Here is a 24,088-nt window from a genome sequence, read left to right on the forward strand (position 1 = left end):
ACCTGAAATATCCCTATAATTCACATGTCATGGCTACAGGGAAGGTGGTTCAAGGTGGATTATTACATGGATTTGTCAATGCATGTTCAGTGGGACAAAACTTTCATTTTTACTCATGCATCTCAGCTCATCAAAACTCACAAGTTAAAGTCAACAGAATTAGACAAGAGACTCATTCTTCTGAGGTCTGGTAACACTGAAAACACATATTATAAATGGAAACTACATTTAGCTACATGGGCCCCAATGTATTTTTAAACTGACCTTTGACTCATCTTGTATAAGCAGTGTGACCTCTGAGGCAATACAACCGATTTTGTCTCCTGAAGCCAAGTGTGTAATTATGGCCATAAAGCCACATTAAATGGGCTCATTGCTGAATTTAAATTGGAAAGCTGAAATCCCACGTGGCATCATCAGGGAATTCAAGGGATTTCTGATTGACACGCCATGCACATGGGAGTGTTTATGAATATTATAAATGAAACACCAACATATCACTATATTTAGTTGCCAGACGCTGTGTTTTGATGTTCTTACATCACAACCTACATTATAATGGTGTTATTCACTTGTTCTAACGCACCAAGTTCCAATTGTCACATTAGTTTAATTAGCCGTTAGTCGTTGTCTAAAACTCACCACTTTGCCGGATTGTCTCTCGATGGCTTTCTTCACCTTGCCGTAAGTCCCTTTCCCCAGTGTCTCCAGCAGTTCGTAGCGGTGCTTCAGGTTGTGCTTGTGGTGATGTTTCTTCACGCTAGAGTTCGACCATCTTCCGTCATCCAGGATCGAGACGTCACCAAGGTAGTCGACAGGTAAAGGTCTGTCCCCCCAAATCTGCACATCGCTCTGTCCTACCTCAGTCCCAGCGCTGGACGTGGACACATTGGACACGTTAGATGCCGTGGACACATTGGATAGCCGACGAGCTTTTGAAGCAGTTTCCATCAGGATAACTAATAAAGTGTCAATATGATCAAATCCAAGTGGACCTAATGACGGCTATCCGTGCTTTAATGTATGTGTCTTGGAAATACACCTCCAAATATATACAAATATTTGTGTTTTGATGAAAAGTAAATTATTCAATTATTGGTGCAAAATCTCTTATTCCTCAATTGTTTCCACTGTGCTCCGTTCTCGTCGTTCACTTATGGTAATCCTATTGATGCTCTAATGGTAGCAAAATGAGACCAACCGGGCGTTTTGGAATTGTTGGATACAGCTTCGCATTCATTCTCTATCAGAACCATGCGTAATTGCTCTCTCCGATGTTGCGCTTGTCTTGACAGCGACGATCCGCGCCTAGGTCATAGCTGTGGATGCGATGTATTCGAGTGTGACACACAGAGCTGTTCGGGTTTGTTTCTCATCGACTCTCTTTCATACGCCCTCTCTTCCTTTCGCTGTTTCTTTTTGTCAGAGAGGTGTAAGGAGCTGGAGCCAGTAGCGGCAGGAGGGGGGTGGGGTCTAGACCCATACTGTCCCCTTTCCATGATTGCCTTTTGTGTGTGTTATTAGAAAGAGAGACATGGGCTAAAAGCAAGTATTGTACACTGCGCTGGCTTTGCCTGTTGAAAGAACAAGCAAACTTGGAGCAAAAGACAATTTTAGAAAAGTATGAATGTCTTACTAGACATGCTCTTGCTTTGATAAAGGGGTATATTAGTCAATTCTCTGTAGAATTCTCCAGTAAATGTATTCCAACCTTGAGATGAGGCGACCTTGGTTTGTCCTATAGCTCTGTAGCAGGCGATGTGTGTAATTACTTAACATGGTGACACTCCTCTTGAACATGGTGTGCCTATGGGTGCTCAGACTACCTAATGGTAAACCAGGCCCTCCTGTAGTCCCTAGAGAAATCATTTACACCCACCCACACAGGAAGGGAATGAGAGAGAGATTAGAAATACAATATACATTCTACCTTCTCATGTTGTTGTACCCTACTGATAGGATCCTTGTTAGTGTAATAGATCCACTTGACTGGCCAGCTAGCCTTAGCCAATGTCATTTTGCTATAGTAAGATGTCATACTGACATCTCTTCGGCAGAGGGACACTGATGCACAAACATAGGTTTATCTTTATTTATTCATTAGGCTAGTAGCCTATATGTATAGAATGACAATATGTCCTCCTTTGGAGAGCATTTAAAGGTCTAATGCAGCTGTTTTTATCTCAATATCAAATCATTTCTGGGTTACAATTCAGTACCTTACTGTGATTTTGACAATTTTAAATGAAAACAAATAAACAAAAAAGTAACAACAGCATTTGCTTACCAAACTGTATGTTTTTCGCACTTATTGTATTTAGAAATTTACAAAAGACAAACTGACCGCCACAACCAACCATAGATGGTAGTTCCTATTCAAGTCAAGACTGCCAGCCATTGCTAGTGTACCCATGAGTTTAACAGTCAAACTGACAGGGTCAAAGGTCACAAAACCCTTCTATGGATTATGTCTATTGCCACAACACAACAAGCTGTTCCACACATAGAATAAGGAGTGATAAGCACACCAAAGACGGCATTAATGAATTAAGTAATCAAATAAAGACAACACTTCTAAAAGCCTATTTCACACCATAGCCTGCTGAATCTGTAAGATCAATTTTCTTTCATTTTGATTTCTTCACAAATGAAACTATGGCACTGACTCGCACATGGGTTGATTTTTCAGCACTGTCTCAACGAAGAGTTTGGCGTTTGACTAACTATGTGTGACGTGGAAGCGCAGCTACAAGCCTGCTAGAGTTAGCGGCAGGCGGACAAGCAATATCCACTGTCAAAGTATTGATGAAGCCTGAGCTGGAATGTGAAGCTAACTGAAGCTGGTTAGCTTTAGAAAACTCTGAGTTGATTTAGCTTGTTTCGTAGTATACCACTCAGACGTTAAAAACCTAATCCTGATTTACAGTCACCTTTGACCCCACAGTACACAAAATATATGACATCCCCTTATGGCCAGTCCAGGTCAGTCATGTCTGGTTCAGTTTAGCATGGTCCTGTTTGGTGTGTGTGTTTTAATGTGTTTAGTAATGGGTAACATTGTTGATTCATTTAACATTATACCTTCATAGGTCTGTGAAGAATGATTTCAAATGACTAACAAGTTTTACATACATCAGAGATGGTGTGATGGGATCATATCTCAAACAGTGCCATCTAGTGGGGAGAAAGGAGAAGTGTCATCACTGAGTTAATTAGCAGTGCACTGTCAGAGAAGACACTTGTGACATGACCTGAAAAGGTAGTCTTTTCCTCTAAAGCCTTGGAGTGTTGAGACTAGAAACCTCATTCTGTGACCTCTATCTCTCCCTCCAGACAGTTGTAAAGTAGCTCGGCCCTCCATGTAGACCAGAGAGTAGCAGAGAGCACTGTGGAGAGAAACAGCAGGTTACCAATAGAATAGATCAGAGACCAGAGGAACTTTAATCCTGAAGCATGGAGAGCAGATCCCTATGAGAGGTATCATCGTATCGTCCTCCACCAACCAATAGATGTGAGTCTATGAGCGTGTACTCAGAGTATTGTCCCCATCCTGCCCTTTTATTCTCATCTTCTGACTGAATAGATTTTTGTCCTAGTTTTCTGTTTTCATCCTGTTTTCCATGATTGTGGGTGTTTTTCACATGGATTAGTAAATTAGACTTTCGAGTGAAGCTTTCTCCGCACACATCACAGCTTAATTATTTCTTGCCTGTGTGAGTCCGTATATGTGCAGTTAGGGTCCCCTTCTGGGAGAAGCTTTTCCCACAGTCTCCACAGCTAAATGGTTTATCTCCTGTGTGAGTCAGTATATGCCTACTAAGGTTCCCCTTCTGGGAGAAGCTTTTCCCACAGTCACAACAGCTAAATTGTTTCTCTCCTGTGTGAGTCAGTAAATGCGTGGTTAAGTTTTCCCTGCGTTTGAATCTTTTCCCGCAATGATCACAGCTAAATCGTTTCTCTCCTGTGTGAGTCAGTTCATGCTTCTTTAGGTTCTCCTTTAAATGGAAGCTTTTCCCACAGTCACCACAGCTAAATGGTTTCTCTCCTGTGTGAGTCAGTATATGCCTACTAAGGTTCCCCTTCTGGGAGAAGCTTTTCCCACAGTCTCCACAGTCAAATGATTTCTCTCCTGTGTGAGTATGTTTATGCTTCCAAAGTTTACCCTTCAAATTAAAGCTTTTCCCGCAGTCAGCACAGTTAAATGTTTTTTCTCCTGTGTGAATCTGTATATGCGCGGCTAGGGCCCCCTTGCGATTAAAGCTCTTCCCACAGTCGCCACAACAATAACGTTTCTGCCCTGTGTGAATCCTCATGTGCTTGGACAGATCGACTTTGAGTTTGACAGTCTTGCCACAAACAGGGCAGGTGCAGGGTTTCCCACTGTGACAGAGGCGGACATGGCCCTTCAGTTTACAGGTGGAGTTGTAGCGTATTCTGCAGAAGCAACATTCACTGACTTTCTTCTTGATGAGAGTCACATGCCTTTGCAGGTCAGTTTTCTCTGCCAACTTTTCACCACAGTCACGGCAGTGGGGAGTTTTTCTAGACGTGGTGATGGGTTTGAAACACACTGATGGATTTGGATCCAATGGCGGGCTGGGATCCAATGGTGGGCTGCAGTCAAGTGCCACTGGGTCGCTACTTACGGCTGAGATTTGGCTGGAGGGATTGTTTTGATTATCTGAAGGGTCACAGGGAATGTAGAGACCCTTAAGGTGGGTCACAGTAACAAAAGGTGTGAGATCCACTTGTTTAGGGTCATGCTCTCTGTTCTCCACAGTCTGGGTTTGGGGAGAAGTGAAGGGCTGAAGTGGGTCCTCCTGATCACATTCACTTTTCACACAGGAAGGAATGAATTTGAAATCAGCCTCCAGCCCTTGAGGCTGCTCTTCTTCCTGACTGGTCCTGAGTTCCTCCTGTTCCTCTTTAATCTGTGGAAGTTCTGGGTTCTCCTGCCCCAGACTGGGGCTCCACTCCTGCTCACAGTGCTGCTTCTCATGGAGAACCTCCTCTTCAGAGACAGAGAGCTGCAGAGATTCTGAAGGAAAGGAGAGAGGAGCAGAGGTTATCTATAGAGCCTTTAGACATCAGGGTTGGGGTCCATTCGAAGTTAAAGCTAGAATCCTTAGTTGCGCCATACTTTGTTTTACTTATAAATTAATTATATCCATTGGTTCTTGAAGAATATAACGTATAAATTAGAGGTCGACCGATTAATCGGAATGGCCGATTAATTGGGGCCGATTTCAGGTTTTCATAACAATCGGAAATCGGTATTTTTGGACGCCGATTTGGCCGATCTTTTTTTTTTTAGACCTTTATTTAACTAGGCAAGTTAGTTAAGAACACATTCTTATTTTCAATGACGGCCTAGGAACGGTAGGTTAACTTCCTTGTTCAGGGGCAGAACGACAGATTTTTACCTTGTCAGCTCGGGGATTCAATCTTGCAACCTTACGGTTAACTAGTCCAACGCTCTAACCACCTGCTTTACATTGCATTCCACGAGGAGCCTGCCTGTTACGCGAATGCAGTAAGAAGCCAAGGTAAGTTGCTAGCTAGCATTAAACATATCTTATAAAAAACAATCAATCAATCATAATCACTAGTTAACTACACATGGTTGATGATATTACTAGTTTATCTAGCCTGTCCTGCGTTGCATATAATTGCTTAGGTACACGTTGCTCCAACCATAAACATCAATGCCTTTCTTAAAATCAATACACAAGTATATATTTTTAAACCTGCATATTTAGTTAATATTGCCTGCTAACATGAATTTCTTTTAACTAGGGAAAATGTGTCACTTCTCTTGCAAACAGAGTCAGGGTATATGCAGCAGTTTGGGCCGCCTGGCTCGTTGCGAACTGTGAAGACTATTTCTTCCTAACAAAGACAGCCGACTTCACCAAATGGGGGATGATTTAACAAAAGTGCATTTGCGAAAAAAGCACAATCGTTGCACGACTGTACCTAACCATAAACATCAATGCCTTTCTTAAAATCAATATACAGAAGTATATATTTTTAAACCTGCATATTTAGTTAAAAGAAATCCAGGTTAGCAGGCAATATTAACCAGGTGAAATTGTGTCATTCTGCGTTCATTGCACGCAGAGTCAGGGTATATGCAACAGTTTGGGCCGCCTGGCTCGTTGCGAACGAATTTGCCAGAATTTTACATAATTATGACATAATATTGAAGGTTGTGCAATGTAACAGGAATATTTAGACTTAGGGATGCCACCCGTTAGATAAAATACGGAACGGTTCCGTATTTCACTGACAGGAAAAACGTTTTGTTTTCGAGATGATAGTTTCCGGATTCGACCATATTAATGACCTAAGGCTCGTATTTCTGAGTGTTATAATTAAGTCTATGATTTGATAGAGCAGTCTGACTGAGCAGTGGTAGGCAGCGGCAGGCTCGTAAGCGTTCATTCAAACAGCACTTTCGTGCGTTTGCCAGCAGCCCTTCGCAATGCATTGCGCTGTTTATGATTTCAAGCCTGTCAACTCCCAAGATTAGGCAGGTGTTTACCGATGTGAAATGGCTAGCTAGTTAGCCGGGTGCGCGCTAATAGCGTTTCAAACGTCACTCGCTCTGAGACTTGGAGTAGTTTTTCCCGTTGCTCTACATGGGTAAAGCTGCTTTGAGGGCGGCTGTTGTTGATGTGTTCCTGGTTCGAACCCAGGTAGGAGCGAGGAGAGGGACGGAAGCTATACTGTTACACTGGCAATACTAAAGTGCCTATAAGAACATCCAATAGTCAAAGGTATATGAAATACAAATCGTATAGAGAGAAATAGTCCTATAATTCCTATAATAACTACAACCTAAAACTTCTTACCTGGGAATATTGACGACTCATGTTAAAAGGAACCACCAGCTTTCATATGTTCTCATGTTCTGAGCAAGGAACTTTAAACGTTAGCTTTTTTACATGGCACATATTGCACTTTTACTTTCTTCTCCAACACTTTGTTTTTGCATTATTTAAACCAAATTGAACATGTTTCATTATTTATTTGAGGCTAAATTGATATATTATATTAAATTAAAATAAGTGTTCATTCAGTATTGTTGTAATTGTCATTATTACAAATAAATAAATAAATAAATAAAAATAAATAAAAAATTGTCCGATTAATCGGTATCGGCTTTTCTTGGTCCTCCAATAATTGGTATCGGTGTTGAAAGATCATAATCGGTCGACCTCTAGTATAAATGCCTCATGAACATAGTTCAACTGTCGTCCCCCATCAGAACCTAAAATATAACCTTGTTTTACTCCAATGTTTGTAAACAATGTAAATATAGCCACAAAACATGGTTAAAACTATAATGTTGATATCATGGAGGGTCAGTCCTTGCATCCATATCTCAGTCTATGAATTTGAGAGTGGTTACATTTCTCCAGGCTCATCCTTTACCTTTTTGCCAAAACAGAGGTGGGGTGCCCCCATTTAATTATTGTTTCAATTAAGGACTCTAGCTTTAACTAAGTAGATTCATGAAGTAAACAAAAATTCCAATTCAATAATTGAACAACTAGAATCTACTTTCAATTACTTCTCAATAAACTGAAGATAATAAGCTATTTACATATTTACGTTCAGTACATAAAAACGTAATAGAATGTTCAATTGAAAGGGAACAATGCTGTACTGGGCGAACAGTTGAAAAACGCGGAGGGGTTGGGTTGTGGGCTCAAAATGCACTGCTGCCCTTTAAATTAGTCACTCATTGCTTCAAGCCACACCTCGGCACACCCACCAAACGGAGGAAACATATCTCGAAGTCTGTTCAAGAACGTTTTAGGAAAATTTGTCGTTCAGTACAAACCATTCCGCAACGTAGCAAACGAACTGAACGCACCCCTAGGGTCACTCTCTCTGTTCTGCACAGTCTGGGTTTGGGGAAGAGTCAAGGATTGAAGTGGGTCCTCCTGATCACATTCACCACTTTTCACACCGGAAGGAGTGAATTTCATATCAGCCTCCAGCCCTTGAAGCTGCTCTTCCTCCTGACTGGTCCTGAGTTCCTCCTGTTCCTCTTTAATCTGTGGAAGCTCTGGGTTCTCCTGCCCCAGACTGGGGCCCCACTCCTGCTCACAGTGCTGCTGCTCAGGGAGAACCTCCTCTTCAGAGACAGAGAGCTGCAGCAAGTCTGGAGGAAAGGAGAGAGGAGCAGAGGTTATCTATAGAGCTTTTAGACCGTCGTTACTAGCTGGCACAGCTACAAAGTCATAAACCCTGCCTATTTCTAAAATGTCTCTTCTTGAAGCAGAACTGAACTTGAGAACCAACTTCTCTTGTTGAAAACAGCATATGTGACATCGATATAAGTCAGAAACATTTATGCCAGTGCCAAGATTGACTAAAAAGTGCAAGTAGGTTAATTTTGTTCATAAAGTCAGTCTCTTGCAAAACTGAGTTGTGAGATTTCAGTGCAAGAGTTCATCATGACTTAGTTGAGGGTTGGGTTTGATTTCCACAATGCCCACTAACACGGGATAAACAGCTGCGGTGACTTAACTCTATCCAATCGTACGGCAGAACACAGAGTGAGAAAGACCTGCCCAGCAGTTGGTTTACATAGGACAACACCTTTTTACTTTAAAAATACTGCACCAAACACCTTAGCTAGATGGAATAATGGCGCCGGAGGGGATGGCTGCCGTTTTACGGGCTCCTAACCAACTGTGCTATTTTGTTTGTTTTTTCGCATCGTTTGTAACTTATTTTGTACATAATGTTGCTGCTACCGTCTCTTATGACCAAAAAGAGCTTCTGGACATCAGAACAGTGATTACTCACCTCGAATTGGACAGTATTTTTTCTTTAATGAGTCCGACATGAAGGATATACTGCTTCCCCGAGACCAGGCCCAAATCCTCGTCATTCGCGTGAAGAAAAAAACTGAGATACAGGGGGCGGAGGTCGGGGTGCCTTGTGAGAATTCATTGGTGAGTGGGTAGACCTCCACAACCATCCGTCCTATTGGCCAACGTGCAATCACTGAAAAATAAACTGGATGACCTATGATTAAGTCTATCCTACCAACGGGACGTTAAAAACTGTAATATCTTATGTTTCACCGAGTCGTGGCTGAACGATGACACAATATAGAGCTGGCTGGGTTTTCCGTGCATTGGCAGGACAGAGCAGCTACGTCTGGTAAGATGAGGGGCGGGGATGTGTGTCTATTCGTCAATAACAGCTGGTGTGCGATGTCTAATATTAAAGAAGTCTCGAGGTATTGCTCGACTGAGGTAGAGTACCTTGTGATAAGCTGTAGACCACCGAGAGTTTTCACCTCTCTATTTGTAGCCATCTATTTACCACCACAAACCGATGCTGGTACTAAGACTGCACTCAACGAGCTGTATAAATAAGAAAATGCTCATCCAGAAGCGGCGCTCCTAGTGGCCGGGGACCTTAATGCAGGCAAATTTAAATCCGTTTTACCTCATTTCTACCAGCATGTCACATGTAACCAGAGGGGAAAAAAATAACTCTAGACCACCTTTACTCCGCACACAGAGACACATACAAAGCTCTCCCACGCCCTACATTTGGCAAATCTGATCATAATTGTATCTTACCGATTCTTGCTTACAAGCAAAAACTAAAGCAGGAAGTACCAGCAACTCGCTCAATACGGAAGTGGACAGGACTGTTTTGCTAGCACAGACTGAAATATGTTCCGGGATTCATCCAATGGCATTGAGGAGTATACCCCCTCAGTCACCGGCTTCATCAGTAAGTGCATCAACAACGTTGTCCCCTCAGTGACTGTACATATCCCAACAAGAAGCCATGGATTACAGGCAACATCGACACTGAGCTAAAGGCTAGAGCTGCTACTTTCAAGGAGCAGGATACTAATCTGGATGCTTATAAGAAATCCCGCTATGCCCTCAGACGAACCATCAAACAGGCAAAGCATCAATACAGGGCTAAGATTTTATCCTACTACAATGGCTCCGACGCTCGTCGGATGTGGCAGGGCTTGCAAACTATTACGGACTACAAAGATAAACCCAGCCGCGAGCTGCCCAGTGACAAGAGCCTACCAGACGAGCTAAATGCCTTTTATGCTTGCTTCGAGGCAAGCAACACTGAAGCATGCATGAGAGCACCAGCTGTTTTAGAAGGTGTGTGCAAGACCTTTAAACAGGTCAACATTCACAAGGCCACGGGGCCAGACGGATTACCAGAATGTGCACTCAGAGCATGAGTGGACCAACTGGAAAGTGTCTTCACTGACATTTTCAACCTCTCCCTGACCGAGTCTGTAATACCTACACTACGGGTCAAATGTTTTAGAACACCTACTTATTGAAGGGTTTTTCTTTATTTTTTACCATTTTCTACAATGTAGAATAATAGTGAAGACATCAAAACGAATGAAATAACACATATGGAATCATGTAGTAAATACATTTTTTTTAAACAAATCAAAATATATTTTATATTTCAGATTCTTCAAATAGCCACCCTTTGCCTTGATGACAGCTTTGCACACTCTTGGCATTCTCTCAACCAGCTTCACCTGGAATGCTTTTCCAACAGTCTTGAAGGAGTTCCTACATATGCTGAGCACATGTTGGTTGCTTTTCCTTCCCTATGCAGTCCGACTCATCCCAAACCATCTCAATTTGGTTGAGGGTCGGGGGATTGTGGAGGCCAGGTCATCGGATGCAACACTCCATCGCTCTCCCTCTTGGTAAAATAGCCCTTACACAGCCTGGAGGTGTGATGGGTCATTGTCCAGTTGAAAAACAAATGATAGTCCCACTAAGCGCAAACCAGATACGCCATCCTGTCACTGCAGAGCGGGTCGAGAGTTTCAAGTTCCTTGGTATCCACATCTCCAATTGTCACGTCCTGACCAGTAGAAGGGGTTATTTGTTATTATAGTTTGGTCAGGACGTGGCAGGGGGTATTTGTTTTATGTGGTTCGGGCTGGTTGTGTTTATAGGGGGGTGTTTGATTTATGTATTCCGGGGTTTTTGGGCACTGTTCTATGTTAGTGTATTTCTATGTTCGGTCTAGTCTAGTCTATTTCTATGTTTAGTTTATTGGGGTTGGACCTTCAATTGGAAGCAGCTGGTTATCGTTGCTTCTGATTGAAGGTCCTATAAGTAGGAGTTTGTTTTCATGGTTTTTTTTGTGGGAGATTGTGCTGTGTATAGCTTTGTGCCTTACCGGCCTGTTATTCGTCGTTGTGTTTTGGGTTTTTTTCCTTCTTTTTCCTAAATAAAGAAGATGAGTGTACATATACCCGCTGCGTTTTGGTCCTTACCCTACGACAACCGTGACACCAACAATCTATCATGGTCCAAAGACACCAAGACAGTCGTGAAGAGGGCACAACAACACCTTTCCCTCCTCAGGAGACTTAAAAGATTTGGCATTACATTTTTTTTAAATTTAACTAGGCAAGTCAGATTAGAACAAATTCTTATTTACAATGACAGTGGGTGAACTGCCTTGTTCAGGGGCAGAACAACAGATTTTTACTTTGTCAGCTCGGGGATTCGATCTAGTAGCCTTGAGGTTACTGGCCCAACACTCTAACCACAAGGCTACCTGCAGCCCCATAGGTCCCCAGATCCTCAAAAAGTTCTACAGCTGCACCATCAAGAGCATCCTGACCGGTTGCATCACTGCCTGGTATGGCAACTGCTCAGCATCCGACTGTAAGGCGCTACAGAGGGTAGTACGTATGGCCCAGTACATCACTGGGGCCAAGCTCCCTGCCATACAGGACCTATATACTAAGCAGAGTCAGAGGAAGGCCCAAAGAATTGTCAAAGACTCCAGTCACTCAAGTCATAGACTGTTTTCTCTGCTACCGTATGGCAAGCGGTACCGGAGCGTCAAGTCCAAAAGGCTCCTTAACAGATACTACCCCTTAAGCCACACAGCTGCTGAACAATTAATCAAATGGCCACCAAGACTATTTACATTGACACCCCTCCCTTTGTTTTTACACTGCTGCTACTCGCTGTTTATTATCTATGCATAGTCACTTTACCCCTACCTACATGTACAAATTACCTCGACTAACCTGTATCCCTGCACATTGACTCAGTACTGGTCGTCCTGTATACAGCCTCGTTATTGTTATTTTAATGTTACTTTTTATTTATTTTTAACTTTAGTTTATTTAGTAAATATTTTCTTAACTCTATTTCTTGAACTGTATTGTTGGTTAAGGCCTTGTAAGTAAGCATTTCACCCCCTTGTTGTATTCGGCGCATGTGACAAAAAAATGTATTTGAATTGTGCAACTAAAATATCAAAATATCAACATTTCTTGAGTTATCTTAGATTCATTCTGGCTTGTGTGAGGAAGAGATACTAGCTTTGTTCCTGTGGTGTCTCATGGGGACAAACATTAGTAACTGCCACGTCAAACCACACTTGAAATCTCTTTTTTACCCCACATTTCGATCGTGTCTCATCACTGCAACTCCCCAACGGGCTCGGGAGAGGCGAAGGTGGAGTCATAAGTCCTCCGAAACAAGACCTGTCCAACCGCGCTCCTTAACACCCGCCAGCTTAACCCAGAAGCCAACCCAGAAGCCAGCCGAAACCAACGTGTCGTTGAACAGTGTTTCCTCCTTGCGACCGAGGTCAGCCTGCAGGCACCCAGCCTGCCACAAGGAGTCGCTAGGGCGCGATGAGCCAAGTAAAGCCTCCCCGGCCAATCCCTCCCCTAACCCAGACGCTTGGCTAATTGTGCGCCGTCCTATGGGACTCCCAGCCATGGCCGGTTGTGGCACAGCCCGGGAATGAACCCGGGTCTGTAGTAACGCTTCTAGCACTGCGATGCTGCGCCACTCAGGAGGCCCAAATCTTCTTCTTAATGAGCAACAGAAAAACACGCGGAATCGGTTTGTTCGGTTGCCCTTTAAAATCTGATTTTAAACCTAACCTCAACCACTGTTAACCTTTTGCATAGCGCTAACCTTAAATGAAGACCAAAAATATACAGTGCCTTCAGAAATTATACACACCCTAAGACTTTTTTCACATTTTGTTGTGTTACAGCCTAAATTGTGACGGTGCACAAAGATGGCAGCCCCCCTGTGCTTACCACAGACACCTAATTTGCTATGTTGTCTGTATTGTACAGTGCTCTCCTTTACTCTTATTTTGTAGTGGCATTAGCACAGTATACATGGTCACAAATCTAGCTCCATGACGGTGGCAATTTCAAAACAAAGAAAAAGTAGTTTGTTCTGAACCATGTCGCGCGCCATAGTTTAAAAAGTCTGGCTAGTGCTCAAACTAAAGACATCATTTCTGAATTCTTTCATCTTTATGCACCTTCGCCATTTAAAATAAGTGGAATTACGTTTTTAGACATTTTTACAAATGAAATGCTGAAATGTCTTGAGTCAATAAGTATTCAGCCCCTTTGCTATGGCAAGCCTAAATAAGTTCAGGAGTAAACATTTTCTTAACAAGTCACATAAGTTGCATGGAAGTTAAGTTACACTCTGTGTTAAATATAATTTTTTTATGACTAAGTCATCTCTGTACCCCACACATACAATTATCTGTAAGGTCCATCAGTCGAGCAGTAAATTTAAAACACAGATTCAACCACAAAGACCAGGGAGGTTTTCTAATAACGAACCTGTGGCCTTGTTTTAGGCACAATTTAGTGAAAGCCCCAAAGGCTTCATACATCCTCGTTTTAAAACATGGATAAATTGTGATCACTGAAAGCCTAAACAGTTTATTTATTGAGTAGAACTGTAGCTATCTAGCTATCAGTATATCTATATACGAACCTATTCTACATAGTTTTATCTCCGGTGTGATCCGCAGCAGTCTCCGTAGTCGATCATTCTCTTCGTCGTACTCTGCTACCGTTTCTTCAACTGCCCCGAAAATCTCCACAGCTGCCGCCGTTAAACGCTCATTTAAAAACACACGAAACGACTGTAGTGCAGACATGTTTCTGTCGACGGAGAGTTGGGTATTCAGCTACTATACCTTCGTCCACGAGGAAAGAATGGTGGACACAAACAAAACAAACCGCTCACAGTTTTTCTTCCGTATTGTCTTAGTCTGTTTTTATCAGCTGGTGGCTTGTCCATAAACATAAATGGCCCCGATGTGGATGGGGTTATACTACAAGCGCCATGCAAATTATAATGTAAATATATTATGTAATTGTTTTCCCACATGTTATGTAATAGGCTGATCATTCCTTGCATGAACTGAATTGAAAGACAACACATTGTAACACATGCTACTAATGGCAGCAGCTTGGGACTGATGGGACAGCAAGCACTAAACCAGAGAAAGCCGTTATCAACAGCTATTATAAAGAATGTTATGGAAATGCGACTGAAAAAACAATAATGCATTTAAAACAGAGTTTCTGTGTGTGTACACGCAAAGAGGGCAAGATAAACTACATTCCCAATCTGTCCCTCATACCATCACGGCCACCTACATCCCCAGTTTACAATTGGCTCATTCACCCCCCCCCCCCCCCCCTCCCCTCTCTCCCCAGTAACTATTCATCAGGTCGTTGCTGTAAATGAGAATATGTTCTCAGTCAACTTACCTGGTAAGTAAAAACATGTAATGTATACATTAAAAAGTAGTCAGTCACAATTGACCCCAGTACACATCACCTAAGACCTCACCCTCATTCCCATGGTCAGTCATGTCCTGTTCAGTTTAGCATGGTCCTGTTTGGCTATAATACAATGTGTGTGTGTGTGTGTTTCAATATGTTTAGTAATGGGTAACAGTGTTGATTTATTTAACATTATACCCTCATAGGTTTGTGGAGAATGAACTGAAATGACTAACAAGTTAGACCTGCAGGGCAACTGCGATCACAGCTCCAACAGTGTCATCTAGTGGTGAGAAAATAAGCATCATCACTGAGTTCATTAGCAGCGCACTGTCAGAGGAGAAGACACTTGTCACATGACCTGAAAAGGTAGTCTTTTCCTCTAAAGCCTTGGAGAGTGTTGAGACTAGAAACCTCATTCTGTGACCTCTATCTCTCCCTCCAGACAGTTGTAAAGTAGCTCGGCCCTCCATGTAGACCAGAGAGTAGCAGAGAGCACTGTGGAGAGAAACAGCAGGTTACCAATAGAATAGATCAGAGACCAGAGGAACTTTAATCCTGAAGCATGGAGAGCAGATCCCTATGAGAGGTATCATCGTATCGTCCTCCACCAACCAATAGATGTGAGTCTATGAGCGTGTACTCAAGAGTATTGTCCCCATCCTGCCCTTTTATTCTCATCTTCTGACTGAATAGATCTTTGTCCTAATTTTTGTTCTTCTTTCAGTTTTCATCCTGTTTTCTTGTTTTTCACATGGATCAGTAAGTTAGACTTTTAAGTTAAACTTTTCCCACGGTCATCACAGCTAAATGGTTTCTCTCCTGTGTGAGTCAGTTTATGCTTCCTTAGGGTCCCCTTCTGACTGAAGCTTTTCCCACAGTCTCCACAGATACATGGTTTCTCTCCTGTGTGAGTCAGTTCATGCTTCCTTAGGGTCCCCTTCTGACTGAAGCTTTTCCCACAGTCATCACAGAGAAATGGTTTCTCTCCTGTGTGAGTCAGTTTATGCTTCCTAAGGTTCCCTTTCAAATTGAAGCTTTTCCCACAATCACCACAGATAAATAATTTCTCTCCTGTGTGAGTCCGTATATGCCTACTTAAGTCCCCCTTCTGATAGAAGCTTTTCCCACAGTCTCCACAGATAAATGGTTTCTCTCCTGTGTGAGTCAGTTTATGCTTCCTTAGGGTCCACTTCTGATTGAAGATTTTCCCACAGTCACCACACTTAAATGATTTATCTCCCGTGTGAGTCTTCATGTGCTTGGACAGATCCCCTTTGAGTTTGAAGGTCTTGCTACAAACAGGGCTGGTGCAGGGTTTCCCACTGTGATAGAGTCGGACATGGGCCTTTAGTTTACAGGTGGAGTTGTAGTTTCTTTTGCAGAAGCGACATTCACTGGGCCCCTTCTTAAATAGAGTCACATGCCTCTGCAGGTCAGCTTTCATTGCAAACATTTCGCCACAGTCACGGCAGCGGTGAGTTTTTCTAGACATGTTGCAGCGTTTGAAACAGTGTTCCACCATTGACTGGTTTGGATCCAATGATGGGCTGGAATCCAATGGTGGGTTGGGATCCAATGATGGGCTGCTGTCAAGTGCCGCTGGGTCGCTGCTTACGGCTGAGCTTTGGCTGGAGGTATTGTTTTGATTATCTTGAGGGTCACAGGGAATGTAGAGACCCTTAAGGTGGGTCACAGTAACAAAAGGTGTGAGTTCCACTTGTTTAGGGTCACTCTCTCGGTTCTCCACAGTCTGGGTTTGGGGAAGAGTCAAGGACTGAAGTGGGTCCTCCTGATCACGTTCACTTTTCACACAGGAAGGAATGAATTTGAACTCTATCATATCAGCTTCCAGCCCTTGAAGCTGCTCTTCCTCCTGACTGGTCCTGAGTTCCTCCTGCTCCTCTTTAATCTGTGGAAGCTCTGGGTTCTCCTGCCCCAGACTGGGGCTCCACTCCTGCTCACAGTGCTGCTGCTCAGGGGTAACCTCCTCTTCAGAGACAGAGAGAGAGAGCTGCAGGGAGTCTGGAGGAAAGCAGAGAGGAGCAGAGGTTAGCTTTTAGACATCAGGGTTGGGATCAATTCGAAGTTAAAACTAGAATCCTTAGTTGCTGCATAAAATGTTTACCAAAACAAAGGCAGGGTAACCCCGCTTTATTATTGTTTCAATTAAGGACTCTAGCCTTAAGTAGAATAATGAAGTAAACAAACATTCGATTTTCAATAATTGAACAACTAGAATCTACTATCAATTACTTCTCAATAAACTGAAGATATACTATTTATTTCAAAAGTTGTTTGTAAAAAAATGTATTTACGAATTCAAATCACTTCCTGGTTTTCGTGACAATGTTTGTATCCATGTACGGTATTGGCAAAGATGGTTTGGTATGAAGAGATGTAGAAACCGCTTCTTAAAAATAAATCCCCGATCACGCATGTAGGTGATGTCATGGCGACGTTAGCTAGATAACGAGGTGTTTTAATTTAGGTCATGTCAATGATAATATGGCTAAAATGATCAAGCTAGCTAACCAACAACTGTAACGATGTACACTGAACACCAACATCATGTAAAGTGTTGGTCCCAGGTTTCATGAGCTGAAATAAAAGATCCCAGAAATGTTCCATACGCACAAAGAGCTTTTCTCTCAAATTATTATTATTTCTCCTTTGCCAAGAATCCATCCACCTGACAGGTGTGGCATATCAGGAAGCTGATTAAAAAACACCATTACACAGGTGCACCTTGTGCTGGGAACAAATAAAGGCCACTCTAAAATGTGCAGTTTTGTCGACCAACACAAAGCCACAGATGACAAGTTTTGAGTGATCGTGCAATTGTTAGGTAAAGGCTTGTAAGCATTTCACTGTAAGGTCTACACCTGTTGTATTTGGCGCATGTGACAAATAACATTTGATTTGACATGCTGACTGCAGGAATGTCCACCAGAGCTATTGCCAGATAATTTAACATTCAATTCCCTACCATAAACTACCTCCAAAGGTGTTTTAGAGAATTTGGCATTACATCCAACCAGACTAAAAACCGCAGACCACATGTAACCCTGCCAGCCCAGGACCTCCACATCCGGTTTCCTCACCAGCGGGATTGTCTGAGACCAGCCACCCGGATCGCTGATGAAACTGAGGAGTGTTTCTGTCTGTAATAAAGCCCTTTTGTGGGGAGAAACTAATTCCGATTGGCTGGGCCTGGCTCCCAAGTGGGTGGGGCTACGCCCTCCCAGGCCCACCCATGGCTACACCGCTGCCCAGTCATGTGAAATCCATAGATTAGGGCCTAATGAATTTATTTAAATTGACTGATTTCCTTATATGAACTGTATCTTAGAAATTGTTGCATGTTGCATTTATATTTTTGTTCGGTATAAAGTTGAAGTTGGAGGTTTACATACATCTTAGCCAAATACATTTAAACTCAGTTTTTCACAATTCCTGACATTTAATCCTAGTAAAAATTCCCTGTTTTAGGTCAGTTAGGATCACCACTTTATTTTAAGAATGTGAAATGTCAGAATAATAGTAGAGAGAATGATTTATTTCAGATTTTATTTCTTTCATCACATTCCCAGTGGGTCAGAAGTTTACATACACTCAATTAGTATTTGGTAGCATTGCCTTTAAATTGTTTAACTTGGGTCAAATGTTTCGGGTAGCCTTCCACAAGCTTCCCTTAATAAGTTGGGTGAATTTTATCCCATTCCTCCTGACAGAGCTGGTGTAACCGAGTCAGGTTTGTAGGCCTCCTTGCTTGCACAAACTTTTTCTGTTCTGCCCACAAATTTTCAATAGGATTGAGGTCAGGGCTTTGTGATGGCCACTCCAATACCTTGACTTTGTTGTCCTTAAGCCATTTTGCCACGACCTTGGAAGTATGCTTGGGGTCATTGTCCATTTGGAAGACCTATTTGCGACCAAGCTTTAACTTCCTGACTGATGTCTTGAGATGTTGCTTCAATATAGCCACATAATTGTCCTGCCTCATGATGCCATCTATTTTGTGAAGTGCACCAGTCCCTCCTGCAGCAAAGCACCCCCACAACATGATGCCGCCACCCAGTGCTTCATGGTTGGGATGGTGTTCTTCGGCTTGCAAGCCTCCCCCTTTTTCCTCCAAACATAATGATGGTCATTATGGCCAAACAGTTCTATTTTTGTTTCATCAGACCAGAGGACATTTCTCAAAAAAGTACGATCTTTGTCCCCATGTGCAGTTGCAATCTGTAATCTGGCTTTTATATGGCGGTTTTGGAGCAGTGGCTTCTTCCTTGCTGAGCGGCTTTTCAGGTTATGTCAATATAGGACTCATTTTACTGTGGATAAAGATACTTTTGTACCTATATCTTTTGTACTTTCCTCCAGCATCTTCACAAGGTTTATTGCTGTTGTTCTGGGATTGATTTGCACTTTTTGCACCAATATACGTTCAGCTCTAGGAGACAGAACGTGTCTCCTTCCTGAGCGGTGTGACGGCTGCGTGGTCCCATGGTGTTTATACTTGCGTACTATTGTTTGTACAGATGAACGTGGTACCTTCATGCGTTTGGAAATTGATCCCAAGGATGAAACAGACTTGTGGAAGCCTACAATTTATTTTCTGATGTCTTGGCTGATTTCTTTTGAGACTTTACTATGATGTCAAGCAAAGAGGCAGTGAGTTTGAAGGTAGGCCTTGAAATACATCCACAGGTACACCTCCAATTGACTCAAATTATGCCAATTAGCCTATCAGAAGCTTCTAAAGCCATGACATAATTTTCTGGAATTTTACAAGCTGTTTAAAAGGCAGTCAATGTAGTGTATGTAAACTTCTGACCCACTGGAATTGTGATACAGTGAATTATAAGTGAAATAATCTGTCTGTAAACAATTGTTGGAAAAATTACTTGTGTCATGCACAAAATAGATGTCCTAACCGACTTGCCAAAACTATAGTTTGTAAATAAGAAATGTGTGGAGTGGTTGAAAAACGAGTTTTAATGACTCCAATCTAAGTGTATGTAAACTTTTGACTTCAACTGTAGGTTGTGCCTTTAGAAATCCACTTCTCAAACCTGGCCTGGTCTGCGGTTTCCACTAGTTGCCACAGTCGAAATTGGCTATATTGTAAAAATGTTTGCAAACAAAAATCTGCTTAATTTAAGGTTAGGTTTAAAATCCCATTTTAATCAGAAAAATTTTAGAAATAGGCAGAGGGTTGACTTTCTGGCTGTGGTAACTAGTGACGACACTGAGGCCTCATTTCTAAACATGGTGGACACACAGACTTTCCCCAAAAAGTGTGTGCCAGTTCACGCAAAAGTTGCCATTTATAAAAACTGAACTTGACATGAGAATGTGCTTATCCTCCCACAAACTTTAGAACAGGCATATGCACCGTTTCTAGTGGTTTAAGTATTTCATTACAATTATTGTAAAAGTAGCCTAGTAGTAGCCTGGAAGTGGTGTTGGAGAACCAGTATGAGGCACTGTTTCCTCTGGTAACAAAAAAAAAATACTTATATCCCAGGGCAGTGATTGAGGACATTGTCCTGTGTAGGGTGCAGTCTTTCAGCTGGGATGTTAAATGCGTGTCCTGACTCTTTGGTCACTAAAGATCCCATGACACTTATCACAGAGCAGGGGTGTCAATTCTTGGCTAAAAGCCCAATCTGGCAACCTAATCATTTACAGCTTCCCATTGGCTCATTAATATATTTTCTGTAACTATTCCCCAGGTTGTTGCTGTAAACGAGAATTGTGTTTTCAGTTAACTTACCTGGTGATGGCACTCTTATTCAAAATAATAACAAGATTCTCTGTTAGTGGAGATTCATTTTTTTCTTCATCTTTTCATTGTAAAAGTGTATTTTTTTTATTTAACCTTTTTAACTAGGCAAGTCAGTTACGAACAAATTCTTATTTACAATGATGGCCTATACCCGGCCAAACCCGAACGACGCTGGGCCAATTATGCGCCGCCCTATGGGACTCCCAATCACGGCCGGATGTGATACAGCCTGGAAATAAATTACGTTTCTTTTGTCTCAAGTAAACAATATTTAATTTATAAACATAATACATATTTGCAGAATCATTGCAGAATATATCTCACGCCACTTTTTCTGGCCATGATGCGTTCATATTCCCGAAGTAGATTTAGCTTCCAGCAAATGACCACGCCCGTCTCATTTAAATAGTATCTAATAGAGTAAAATACTTGAAATAATAGCCTGTATCCAGGCGGTTTATAACATTCAGTAGAATTTAACAGATGAACAGAGTTGATGTTTTACTTTGACGTGTGTAGGTTATGGGCATTCCACTGTAACTAGGCATAGGCCTATTGTATAGTTTTACATTGTCTAGTCTGTCCACTCAAAAACAATGTTTCACAATTCGCGGGCAGTGCAGAATATTTAGGTTCGGGAAAAAGTCATCGCTAATCATTAGGCTACTGAATTCAAACGATCTGTTTACAGGTCCACAACAATTTGCAATTGGAGTTCTTTCAGAAGCGGTCAAATATAACAAATGTCACTGTACACGTTTTAAACAGTCTGCCAACACATCCAGAGACATTTGATCAAGTTCGCCGTTGCTATATTTCCTTTAAACGGCCTTGGCCTAATTCAAATTCTTCCAAAGTATACAGCAAATGAGCGCGTTATAAAACGATGGATGGGCGTTTTTCAGGCAGAGTTTCAGGACGGGTCTGATTTATGATGGCAAACAGGCGTGCGCCAAGTTTATACATCTTAATATTTGTGTAATTGCGCAGTCTTTTCAGAAATAATGTGTAACGTTAGCGACTGTTATGAGGCCCCTGGTCTGCCGAACCTGCTTTGGAAGTCTCGCGATGTTGGGCCTCTGGTTTTAGAAACTGGTAATAAAACATATTGAAATGGTGATCACTGAAAACAGTTTATTTATTGAGCAGAACTGCTAGTGATCTACATACGAACCTATTTTACATCGTTTTATAATCGGTGTGATGCGCAGCAGTCTCCGTAGCCGATCATTCTCCTCCTGGTACTCCACTACCGTTTCTTCAACTGCCCCAAAAATCTCCACAGCTGCCGCAGTTAAACGCTCATTTAAAAACACACGAAACGACTGTAGTTTAGACATGTTTCAGTGGACTGAGAGTTGGGTATTCAGCTAGTATGTATACGTCCACAAGGAAAGAATGGTGGACACAAAAAACAAACCCGCTCCCAGTTTTACTTCCGCATTGTCTTTTTCAGTTTTTATCAGCGGGCGGCGATCCCATGTGGGTGGGTTTTTTTACTACACACCAATGACAATGGAAATAGATACATTAAGTAATAGGGTGGTCAAGGATTATCCTTTCTTATTGCATGAACTGAATTGAAAGACCTGCAACGGCTTGGGACAGCGTGCACTAAACCGGAGACGGAGAATGCAGTTATCAAGAGCAATTATAAGGACATGATATTGAAATGGGGCTGAAAAAACAAATGCGTTTAAAACAGAGTTTGCATGTGTATAAAATGCACTTACACGACAGTGCACCCACAGCATTCTGTTGTACCCTCTCCTGTTTCTCTCTTTCTCTACTATATCTCCTAGTATCCCTGTCGAGTGAGATGGACGTCAGTGTTCTGGTAACAGTATAACTTCCTCCACTGTCCCTTTCCCCCATACTGGCTCGAACCAGTGATCCTCTGATCGCAAACACACGTAACTGCCCTACTTGACAACACACCAACTGTTTGAGCTATGTAAAAAGACTAAACTAGCTGAGGAGTGAGTTTAAGGTATGTTTTTAACTCCATTACACACCGAGATAAATACAGTTTAAGTTGGATATTCAACGGATATTCCGCTTTCAAACTTCAATAGCTTTCAAACCACTTGAGCCACAGACTCCAAATAAGTGTCATGATGTTGGAAAAATTGCGCACAACATTGCACAGGTCTTATTTTCACGATTTGGACATTCATTTCAATAGCTCCTTGGTCATGTGACCTACCCTTCTATATTGCACACCCTTTATTTTGTCCATTTTCTTCTCACATGATTTTACATGAATTTTTAAAAATGTTAAATTTCAGTAGCTCCTTGGTCATTGACCTAGTGACTTCAAACAAGGTTCTGAATGTGCACTGACTACCCTTCTATATTGCACACCCTTTAGTTTGTCCTTTTCCATCTCACATGATTTTACATGAATTGTTCAACATTTAAAATGTCAATAGCTCCTTGGTCATGTGATCTAATGACCTCAAACAAGGTTCAGAATGTCCACTGACTATGCCTTCATATCACACACTCAGATATTTGTCTACTTTCATCTCATGCTATTAAACTTAAACCTGTAAGCTTTACAGGCCATCTACACCCAAAAATAAAATTGTTTTTTACCTAATTGTCACATAACAGCTAACCATTCATTATTGAAAATATAACAATCAAACTTGCATTACAAAGAATACGCAGCTGAAGGTGTCCTGCTGCATGGTGTGAGTTATTTCCCCTCCTTTCCACTTTATGTCCACCCAGTCGTCTTTTCCATGGCAGGATCTTGTCATTTTGAAGTACTCTCTTTTTTATGTAAACATAATGGAATTCTGATTAGTTATAGGCAAATGAATACACAGGCCAAATGTGTATGCTATTTTCCTTATCACTATAATCTAGTAGTAATTTAGTAGTAGAGGTAATTTCCTTTATGCCCCATTCTACACACAGACTAAATTATAGGCACTGAACCATTTACAGGACAATAATAAAAGTAGCATATAGGATCCAACCCTATCACAGAGTGAATAAATGTAGAGCGTTTGTAGACTTTAAGAAAAAAATATGAAGTGACAGTTTCATCAGTACGTGCTTAAAGAAAGTCATATCATAAAGATCACAGATGACAGTGCCCACCAAATCTATGACAACAGAGAATGAATTGTAAGCACCAAAGTGTGTTTGTCAAAATAATATCTGAAAATGTCAGTTGTTGAACATAATACTTCTATTTGCAAAAGCAATTTATGATATATGCAGTTGAGGAATATTTTATGTACCAACACTACATGTAGGACGGACATAAGACATTTCCACATATAGTATTTAAAAAATATATTTTTTATTTATTTCACCTATATTTAACCAGGTAGGCCAGTTGACAACGAGTTCTCATTTACAACTGTGACCTGGCCAAGATAAAGCAAAGCAGTGCGACACAAACAACAACACAGTGTTACACATGGAATAAACAAATGTACAGTCAATAACACAATAGAAAAGTCTATATACAGTGTGTGCAAATTAATTAAGATTAGGGAGGTAAGGCAATAAATAGGCCGTAGTGGGGAAATAATTACAATTTCGCAAATAAACACTGGAGTGATAGATGTGCAGAATATTAATGTGCAAGTAGAGATACTGGGGTGCAAAGAAAATTAAAAAATATAAATAACAATATGGGGACGAGGTAGTTGGATGGGATA

The 24,088-nt window shown here is 41.6% G+C and overlaps 2 protein-coding genes across 3 annotated transcripts in view; both read right to left on the reverse strand.

The window, feature by feature from the left end:
- Positions 1-1,384, reverse strand: part of LOC106594971 (NUAK family SNF1-like kinase 1) — a 42,107-nt gene extending 40,723 nt beyond the window's left edge. Inside the window, exon 1 of the mRNA XM_045700161.1 lies at positions 643-1,384. Within this exon, the coding sequence (XP_045556117.1) occupies positions 643-951 (309 nt within the window). The 5' untranslated portion in view covers positions 952-1,384. The remainder of the gene's footprint in view (positions 1-642) is intronic.
- A 170-nt stretch (positions 1,385-1,554) lies between these two features.
- Positions 1,555-22,362, reverse strand: LOC106576521 (oocyte zinc finger protein XlCOF22). 2 transcript variants are annotated; one of them, XM_014153737.2, is made up of 4 exons: positions 21,583-22,362; positions 13,818-16,642; positions 7,850-8,173; positions 1,555-5,038 (listed from the first exon to the last, which is right to left on the reverse strand). In XM_014153737.2, exons 2-4 carry the CDS (start codon positions 13,981-13,983, stop codon positions 3,699-3,701), a joined length of 1,830 nt encoding a protein of 609 aa, XP_014009212.2. In that variant the 5' UTR covers positions 13,984-16,642; positions 21,583-22,362; the 3' UTR covers positions 1,555-3,698. The 2 variants fall into 2 exon arrangements, with proteins under 2 accessions (XP_014009212.2, XP_014009215.2); XM_014153740.2 differs by having other exon boundaries at positions 7,883-8,173; positions 21,583-22,361.
- Between the last annotated feature and the right edge of the window lie 1,726 nt (positions 22,363-24,088).

Source organism: Salmo salar, chromosome ssa17 (genome assembly GCF_905237065.1).
Source record: "Salmo salar chromosome ssa17, Ssal_v3.1, whole genome shotgun sequence".
Classification (NCBI taxonomy): Eukaryota; Metazoa; Chordata; class Actinopteri; order Salmoniformes; family Salmonidae; genus Salmo; species Salmo salar.

Bases quoted from the DNA above. Each gene is read 5' to 3' on its own strand.
- LOC106576521 (XM_014153737.2), bottom strand. From the start codon at position 13,983: ATGTCTGCACTACAGTCGTTTCGTGTGTTTTTAAATGAGCGTTTAACG. The intron at 8,174-13,817 runs GTTCGTATATAG...CCTTTCCTCCAG, and splicing joins GATAAAACTATGTAGAATAG to ACTTGCTGCAGCTCTCTGTC. The intron at 5,039-7,849 runs GTTTGTACTGAA...CCTTTCCTTCAG, and splicing joins GTTTGCTACGTTGCGGAATG to AATCTCTGCAGCTCTCTGTC.